The 10,017-nt window shown below is 42.0% G+C and overlaps 1 protein-coding gene across 2 annotated transcripts in view; it reads left to right on the forward strand.

The window, feature by feature from the left end:
• Nucleotides 1-8,503, forward strand: part of zgc:174895 — a 33,752-nt gene extending 25,249 nt beyond the window's left edge. For both annotated transcript variants that reach the window (XM_068009977.1, XM_068009976.1), the window contains 2 exons: nucleotides 6,031-6,126; nucleotides 8,332-8,503. In XM_068009977.1, the coding sequence (XP_067866078.1) occupies nucleotides 6,031-6,126; nucleotides 8,332-8,486 (251 nt within the window). In that variant the 3' untranslated portion in view covers nucleotides 8,487-8,503. The remainder of the gene's footprint in view (nucleotides 1-6,030; nucleotides 6,127-8,331) is intronic.
• Nucleotides 8,504-10,017: the final 1,514 nt, after the last annotated feature.

Consider the following 10,017-nt stretch of genomic DNA (forward strand, 5'->3'; position numbering starts at 1 on the left):
AAGAAGGGCAGGACTGGGTGTTAAATATTCCTGGATACAAGTTGTTCAGGGAAGAAAGGAAACGGAAAAAGATGGTATTGATTAAGAAGAGCATTGTAGTGCTGGAGAAAAAAGATGTCCCTGAGGGGTGGAGGACAGAATCAATTTGGCTAGAGTGAAGGAACAAAAAAGGTGTGGTTACATTGCTCGGTGTTGTCTATAGGCCACCAGCTAGTGGGAGGGACACGGAGGAACAAATTTGCAAGGAAATTACAGAGAGGTGCAAAAATTATAGGGTAATTTTAATGGAGGACTTTAATTATCCAAACATAAACTGGAATAATAGTAGTGTAAAGGGGCAGTGAAAGGCAAAAGTTCCTAGAGTGTGTTCAGGAAAATTTTCTGCAACAGTATGTTGCTAGTCCAACAAGAAAGGAGGCACTGCTAGACCTGGTTCTTGGGAATGAGGTGGGTCAAGTGGATCAAGTGTCAGTAGGAGAGCATTTAGGGGATAGTGATCATTGTATCATAAGGTTTAGGCTGACTATGGAAAAGGACAAAAAGAAATCCAGGGTAAGAATAATTAACTGGGGGAAGGCCAACTTCAATGAGTTAGGAATGGAGCTGGGGTGAAAAAATTGACGTCAAAAGCTGGCAGGAAAACCGGTAGATGAACAATGGGCTACCTTCAAAGAAGAGATGGTTCGGGCACAGTCAAGGTATGTCCCCTTGAAGGGGAAAAGTATAGCAAACAAATCCAGAGCTCCCTGGATGACAAAAGAGGTAGAGATTAAGATAAAGAAGAAAAAGTGTGCTTATGACAGATGCGAGGTAGAAAATACTATCGAGAACCAGACTGAATATGAAAGGTCCAGAGGGGAAGTGAAAAAGCAAATGAGAGAAGCCAAAAGAGAGCATGAGAAGAGACTGGCAGCTAGAATTAAAGGAAATTCTATAGGCATATAAATAGTAAAAGGGTGGCAAAAGGAGGAGTGGGGCCAATTAGAGACCAGAAAGGGGATTTAGACATGGAGGCAGAGGGCATAGCTGAGGAATTAAATGAATACTTTGCATCTGTCTTTTCCAAGGAAGAAGATGCAACCCAGGCAATGTTGAAAGAGGAGGTAAGTCAGACATTAAAGGGGTTTAAAATTGATAAAGAGGAAGTATTAGATAGATTGTCTGAACTTAAAGTGGATAAAGCACTAGGTCGGATGAGATGCATCCAAGGATACTGAGGGAAGTGAGGGTGAAAATCGCAGAGGCACTGGCCATAATTTTTCAGTCTTCCTTAGACTCCGGGGTGGTGCCAGAGGACTGGAGAATTGCAAACGTTACACCCTTGTTCAAAAAAGAGTGTAAAGGTAATCTCAGCAACTACAGGCCAGTCAGTTTAACTTCAGTGGCGTGAAAACTTATATAAAAAATAATTTGGGACAAAATCAATAGACACATGGGAAAATGCGGGTTAGTTAAGGAAAGTCAGCATGGATTTCTTAAGGGAAATTCATGTTTAACTAACTTGCTGGAGTTTTTTGAGGAGGTAACAGGGAGGGTTGATCAGGGCAATGCTGTTGATGTGGTGTACATGGACTTTTAAAAGGCATTTGATACAGTGTCACACAACAGACTTGTGAGCAAACTTGTAGCTCGTGGAATAAAAGGGATGGTAGCAACATGGATATGAAAATGGCTGAGGGATAGGAAACAAAGAGTCGTGGTTAATGGATGTTTCTTGGGCTGCAGGAAGGTTTGTAGTGGAGTTCCCCAGAGATCAGTGTTGGAACCCTTGCTTTACCTGATATATATTAATGACCTAGACCTTGGTGTACAGGGCACTAATTCAAAGTTTGCAGATGATACGAAACTTGGAAGCATTGTGAACTGTGAGGAGGATAGTGTAGGACCTCAAAAGGACACAGACAAGTTGGTGGAATGGGCAGACAGGTGGCAGATGAAGATTAATGCAGAGAAATGTGAGGTGATTCATTTTGGTAGGAAAAACGTGGAGAGATAATATAGAATAAAGGGCACAATTCTAAAGGGGGTGGAGAAACAGAGGGACCTCTGTGTATATGTGCATAAGTCATTAAAGGTAGCAAGACAGATTGAGAGAGCAGTTAAGAAAGTATACAGTATCCTGGGCTTTATTAATAGAGGCATAGAATACAAGAGCAAGGAGGTTATGTTGAACTTGTATAAGACACTAGTTCGGCCTCAACTGGAGTATTGCATCCAATTCTGGGCGCCGCATTTTAGGAAAGACATGAGGGCATTGGAGAGAGCACAGAAGAGATTCATAAGAATGGTTCCAGGGATCAGGAACTTCAGTTATGAAAATAGATTGGAGAAGTTAGGATTGTTTTCCTTGAAGAGAAGGCCGAGAGGTGATTTGATAGAGGTATTTAAAATCATGAGGGGTCGGGACAGAGTAGATAGAGAGAAACTGCTCCCACTCGTGAAAGGATTGAGAACAAGAGGGCACAGATTTAAAGTATTTGGTAAGAGAAGCAAAAGTGACAAGCGGAAAAACTTTTTCATGCAGTGAGTGGTTATATTCTGGAATGCATTGCATGAGATCGTGGTGGAGGCAGGTTCAACTGAAGCATTCAAAAGGGAATTAGACAGTTATATGAAAAGGAAGAATGTGCAGGATTACAAGGAGAAGGCAGGGGAATGGAACTGAGTGAGTTGCTTTTCAGAGAGCTGGTGCGGACATGATGGGCTGAATGGCCTTCTTCTGCGCTATAACAGTTCTGTGATTCTGTGAATTGGAGCCAAGCGGAGGGAATGGTGTACAATTCAAGTATAATGTTCTTCAACTATAAAGATTGCAATCTAAAAGATCTCAAAATGCAGAGAATTAACTACCACCAATTTGTAAATCACAAATCGGTTCGTATTAAATCACAGCTCCAGCCAACAAACCTTATCTTTGACTTTTCAAAGCCAGCTTTCAACCAGATGCAGGTAAATCAACTAATTTAAGAAAATCTGAAGTACAAACTGGAAATCACCCTTGGGTCATCTGATTTGTATGTGAAACTGAAACACTTAAGTAATTCATATATTTAAGAGGGACAGAATATGCCCAGGGAATTATAAACCAGTCAGCTTAACATCAGTGGTAGGAAAATAATGGAATCCCAACTAAAGGAGAGAGAACATCTAGAAAACTATAATAATGAATTGTCAACGTGGATTTCAAAGGGAAAATATTGCTTGACCAACCTTATTAAATTTTTTGAGGAAGTAACAGTGAGTGTAGACATTGGTAATGCAGTAGATGTGATTCATCTGGAATCTTAAAAGGCCTTCAATAAGGTGTCCAATAATAGACTAATAGAACCTTAGTTGGAAAAGATCTTCTCTAGCTGTTCTGCTATTCTGCCTCTCTCTCTCTCCAGATACCTTTTAAGGTAGAAAATTGTCAGGTTGGGGAGTCAGTCAGGTGACTAAGGGCTCTCTCCCCTGAGGTGATTCATACAATGTTCCAGGATATGGGAACCATTGTTCAATGATAGCATCTGAATGTGGTCCATTCTAATGAATAGGTGCTACTTCACATATATTATTTTAGTCTTGGCTGTGGAGTCAGTCTGTCTACAACAGCTTTGTTTGCTCCATTCCTGAAGATAGGAGCTGTTTGCATGAAATATGCTGACTTACATTTTAATGTATTTTCCCCAAAGCTAATTCAGATGTCGATAATCGGTTTTGTCTTCAACAGACAGGTATGTTTATTGAGAGTGCAGGAGGGGTCACCTGACATCTAATCCATTTTGCCTGTGGCATAAATATCTCCATTTGTAGTTCAATTCAACAGTTGACTTTTATTTCACAATTCCTCCAGTTCATTTCATATTTCATCACTGTTCCCTTCGTGAGCGTGACAATATGAAAGAAAAGGGAATAGTGGGTTATGTTGATAGATTTAGATGAGGAAAGATGGGAGGAGGCTCGAGCAGAGTATAAATGCCAGCATTGACTGGTTGGGTCAGATAGCCTGTTTCTGTACTGTATATCCTATGTAAATGTCTCAGAATAAAATGTACAATAGGGTATCCATGAATTGGAGGGGGTGCAAAGAAGAGCAACACGAAAATGTCAAGTGTGAAGGGGATGAGCTAGGTGACAAGTAAAGATTAGAGATCAAACTCTACAGTCTGGAGAGATGATGTTAAAGGGCAAATCTCTTGAAGATGATATGCACAGAATATTAGGAAGAATTTGCATCTACAAAGCAACAGATATCCTCAGGACAATACAAAAAAGAATTACTTTTGAAGCTCAGCCATTGTTATTGCATAAACATAAATAGCAGCCAGTTACATATAGCAAAATTCCACAAATGGAAAATGAGATGAATGACCAGCTTGAACAAAATGCTACAGGTGTGAAAATCTGAAATAATAACAGATAATGCAAGAAACCCTCAGCAGGCCAGGCAGCATCTGTGGAGATAACAGACAAGTTAATGGGCTGAATTTTTGGGCCCCGCCAATGTCAGGAAAAAGAGGCAAATGGGGCCCAAAAATTACGACACCAGCTGGCATACCAGTTTCCTGATGCGGATTCAGAACCTGGAAGGCTGCCCTCCCCCACAAGGTGAGTAGGTAATTAGGCTTGTTAAGATCCTTGTTAAGGGTACGTTAAGGAGGCTGACTGGAATTTTCCAGTCTGCCTCCAGTTTCCCGATGCGACAGGAAGCAGGCTAACTGCCTGGAGGCGGGCGCCCAGCAGCAGGCAGGGATTCCAGCACTCTTGGCAGGCCTACAGGTCCTCCCCACCAGCGGCTGCCCTGTAGAGGGGATCTCCCTCCATAGTGGTGGCCTGGCTGCTATTTACAATTTTTAATTAAAGTTTTGAAAAAGTGGCTGAGGGGACACCTTCTTGTTGAAGCGCCCTCTTAGTTACTTAGCTGGAAGGCCTCTGATTGGATCTCCAGCTTGAGAGCCAGCCTGCCGCGCTTAATTGGACAGGGAACCTTGCCAATTAAGAGGGGGCACAGGTCAATATTCCAAGGTCAGTGATTGTTTCCCCTCGGGGTTTGGGTTCGGGATCTGGAAACAGTCCCGGCTCTTGTTTCCCACACCCAAGGCAAAAATTCAGCCCAGCATTTCAGATATGAACCTTTGAACAAAGTGGGAACTTGCCCAGTTTATCTGAATTTTTTGGATGGGGTACTTGTTGGATGCTTACTTCCCTTCTTCAGATAGCACCATGGGCATTTGAATTGACAGTGTGGTTGCTGCCTCTATGGTATTTTAGCTATAGGTTGATACAAAATCCAAGTTATTGTTTAGATGGAACTGTCAGTAATCAACTTCTCTTAAAAAGACTGGCCTACCATTATAATTGTCCATTTGAGTGATGACATTGACTTATAAAGAGCCTACTGCATATTAGTACCCCTTGTGTTGAATAAGCATACAGCTTGTTGACAATGACATATTTCTTGTGCGATCAGTGCCTCGGTGATGCGCTATCTCTTTTATCCCTTCTCCCTTCTCTCTTTCTTCCACTGATGAATGACATATGTCTGGAAGAAGCATGGCCTCACAAAGGTAGAATGAGGTGATTGCTCAGTTTTTGAGTTACTGGTCCCAGCTGGGAGATTGTGGGGGAGCACCAAGCAAAGAATAAGTACTTAATCACAAGGGGAGAGGGAAAAACAAAGGAAATTCCACACTGGGCCACTCTTGCATAGTTCCTACCAGCTAACTACAAAGCATCTTTGCAGGGTGGCTGCTACTCTCAGTAGAGGATGGTGAGTGCTGTGGGGCAGGGGCAAAAATACAAGTTGCCTGGTGAAATTTCAAACAAAGCTTGGCAGTTAACTGTCAGTCACCATAAACTGGTTCATTCTCCATGGCAACACCTCTACCAATCAGACTTCACTTGCCAACCAATCAGAACTCTCTTCTCATGCAGTATAAGTTGTTGTTTTCCCCATATTGGTTATTTCTGCGGTTTGTCCTGATGAGTGCAAGATGAAAAGCTTCGACAACATGTCTATTTTCAGCAATGTTTTGAATATTGTGATTTCAGGTTTACGAATTCTGTTAGTGGACCAGTGGATTGAGACCGGAGGCACAATGGAGGCTGCAATTGCGCTCATTGAAGAACAAGGTGGAACTATAGCAGGTGGGGAAAGAAAATAATGCCAATTGATCACTGCCGGTAGTAAACACCCAAAGCACACCTTTTAACTTCTGCCGACATTATTCTGGTGTTTTAATTGAACAATAACCACCACTGTCAGAAAAGTGAGGGAAGGCCATTTGGCTCAACCTTGAAAGGAATGTTGAAAGGGAATGTTAAAAGTATTCATTAAGCTCCCCCTCCCTGAATGTCCAATCGTGGTCTGACACTATTGAGCAGGCAAAGTGATCCTTTCAGCCTTCCCAATACAATATCCAGTCCATATTAATTTTCGATCTGGTATGTTGTAATCATAAACTTCAATTTCAAATCCAGTTCAGGGGCATTTTTTGGAAGCTAACACTGATTTTGTAACTCATTTAATGCGAAATGTGATATATCCCTACAGGAGTCTACTAGTAACTGGACCCCATGCAGACAGCTGAGCAACTAGTCATTATCCTTCTTGAAGGAAAAGGGGGTACGTGACGTTTCTTTGGGGTAGAGTTGGTTCCAAAGTTACATGCCTGATGGTGGAACTAGGACATCCCTCAATGACAGACTCAATGCTCTGAGCCATGAGCCAGGCAGGTTCACAATATATCTGAGTGTTGCTAATTGATGAACCAGCTAGCTTGGCTAATTATTATGACCTGGAGTCACAGAACTATCAAAGGCAACTGGGATTCATCCCACCTAGTTTCACATAACCCAGAAAGCTCATGTGCTGATGGTCTGGACAAACAGCGGGAAGCTTACCAGTGTTCTGTTCAGGTAGGATACATGGTATTGGCTGGCAAATTCCAAAAGTACCCAGGGGTCCTTAGGTTTGGTCACTTACCAGTTTGCACCTAAGCCTCCTGGACTTAGGTAAATGGAATGTGTCCCTATGGGGACAGAGTGTTGCTAGAATTTGAGGTAATTAGAGTCAATTAATCCTTTAACCCCTAATTCCCAAGTTCTGAAATGATTCAAAGTGATAATCCTTATTAGTGACAGTGGTTATATTTTATTCAGTATAAGTAAAACTTGACATATGCTAATGTCTAAGCTGTCATATCAAAGTGCAACAGCATTACCATTACATCCTGGGTGGAAGCACAATCTCCATGTAACAACTCCCTGGTGGTGACCTGGGTCCCATCGCATCAGTCAATGCAACACCTAATAGCTCTACAATTTCTGTGTTTGGGGAATCTCCTCTTATACTTTCTTTACACAACAAGGTCTATGAAGACTGATTTAACCCAATAATTACTTTGGTATTATTTGAACGGCCCAATTACAAAAGATGTCATTTGTCCATCTGCCTGCCCAAGGCAGGTCAAACTCTCAAGATCTCTGGCTCAAACTCCTATTAGCTCGAAAACATTCCAATTCCAAGCTTGATTAAAGCAAGAAAAAAATAGTGGCCTTGGTACTTGGCTGCTTTGTCTCGGCTGTATGCACATTTGGGCCTCTGAAGTTCTGCTCAGGTGTTTATCTTTTAGCTGTCATGCAGCAGACTGCCAGTTTGTGCACTCTGCTAGATTTCCGCCGAGGTTTACCTTTTTACGATTTGGTCCCTTTCAAAACCATCAGGGTCAAAAATACTTGATCAACGAAAGTCCAAACCACAATTCCCCATCAACAAAGTCACTTCTCAGCTGCTTTTATCCAGGTATATCACAAGCAGGAATAAAATAGTTCAGTATAAGATTAGGTGTTATGATGATGAAATTAAAGAAATGCACAGCCAGTCATAATATTTAAGTTCATTCTCATTAATTAGTAAGAAAACCCAATGTAGGGATTTTCCAGGATTCTTACAGTGTGCATTCCACATTGGGCAAAGAGAAACTATGTGGATTGCTAGGTAGCTTTATTTGGAGATACTTCAGTATGGTGATGGGTTTCTGCCTGTGTCAGCCACCTAGCTCACCAAAACAAAAATAGCCAACCACCCATATAGAGTTATAAGCATGAGGATTCAGACAGAAGAAATATAAGGAATATATTTGAAACATTTTATCATTCTAGCTTTGCTTAACATGAATGGAATGCCGAGTAAGATAGTGGAAGTAAAAATCTGCAGTCATTTCAGAAATATTTGGATGATGTCATGGAGGAAGGGGGAGGGGAAGGCAGAATTCTTTCTGGCAGTGTAGATGTGACTTATTGTCTTTCTCCTCTGTGTATGTCTTGTAATGTGCTTTGTTTCCTTTATAGGTATTGCTACAATCTGCATTGAGGAAAGTGAAGGAGGAAAGCGAATTAAAGAGAGATACAAATGTTCAACTTGTGTCCCCGATCACCTGCAACCACAGTTTAATGATAAATATCTGGAGACGTTTAAAGCCTTTGAGAGAAAAATTCCAGAATAAATCTGAGTGAAGCATCATTGTCTCCCAAAGTCCCTTTTTTATTGATACACACACAACAGATGCAATCCTTAGAAATGTAATTTCTAAGGGACAGACAGGACTCAGTTTCTAAGTCTAATACATCGGACACACAAAGTGTACTTGTCTGTCCCCCCCCCAGTGTTTCACTTACCATTCCTCAATTGAAAGGGCAGATATTCAACCTGCTCAGAGGCTCTGTTGCTCTTATGATGGCATCAGTAGACAAAACAGGAGCAAGAGGCAAATACCTCTGAAAAGAGCAGAATGCCAGAAGCCCAAATCCTACTTCAGATTTCTGCACATTTCGACTTGTGCATTATTGAAGGAGTGCTGCATTGTTGGAGGTGCCAACTTTCAAATGAAATGTTAAACCAAGGCCCCATTTGCCTGCTCAGGTAAAATATCCCATGACACTTCTTGAAGAATAGGGATTTCTCCCAATATCCAGACCAACCAAAAACACCAAAATCAAATTATTTGACCATTCATCAATTTGCTGTTGATAAAACTTTAATACTCACAAATTATGTATGCGGAGTTGTGCTGGTCAAAACAGATAGAGTCACATTCTAACTTTAAATGATTTCTTCGCTTTAATTTGTTTTAACAAGGTGAACCTATGGGCAAAATCGTCTCCTCTTTAAAGGTTTTCTTTCAGGTGTCGTGACCATTTCCAGGTTCTGACCCTAAATGAGACATTGGAGTCTTTTGGCAGGCAGCCAATTAAGAGGCGGTCTCCGCATTCGCCATCCACTTAAGGAAGGGGGACAGGTTCTTTATGGGGGAAGCGCAGGACATCAAGGCCCATCCCAATGCAAGCCGGCAGCCCCGTTGTGACAGCTGAGGAGGTTGGACTGATGAATCGGCATTGAGGCACTGCAGCCGCTATTAGCATCTGTGGAGCAGATACAAGGTTTACTGCATTTGGTCATTGAGAACATCCATCTCCATGATCTCTTCACTCAATGGCAAGGCTGTGATATGAGTAGACAGCAGCCTGGCCATTTGCTGCTGGTGAGCTCTTCAACAGCCTCAAATACAACGAGGCCCCGACCTCTTGTTGTTCCCTCTCACCTGCCAGGGTCTGACACTACTGGGGTCTGACACTGCCAGGGACCCATGCACTGCTTGCAAGATTCCAGCTGTGTCCAAAAATAGGGACTCATTGTCCTTTTAAATGCTTTGATTGTAAACCCGCCACTATTGGGCGGGCAGCCGCTACCACAGGGAACCTGCCTTTGAGAAGATCTTTTGAAAGCGGGAAAAGGTTGGGGAGCTTACATGACACATGACATTCTAAAACCTCCAAAGAAACCTCTGTAGGGCTGATACGATTTCACCCTATATCCCAGAATGACACAGTTGTTTATATTTGTGCTGCAGACTGTGCACTGTGTCATGATGTGAAATAATATTATGATGCAAGCTCATGGGTGTATGGGATCAGCTCCAAGGATAGAAGGCAGCTAATACAATGACAACTCATGAAATCCATGTAAAGGTTGGTCGC

Source organism: Heterodontus francisci, chromosome 30 (assembly GCF_036365525.1).
Source record: "Heterodontus francisci isolate sHetFra1 chromosome 30, sHetFra1.hap1, whole genome shotgun sequence".
In the NCBI taxonomy this organism is placed as follows: domain Eukaryota; kingdom Metazoa; phylum Chordata; class Chondrichthyes; order Heterodontiformes; family Heterodontidae; genus Heterodontus; species Heterodontus francisci.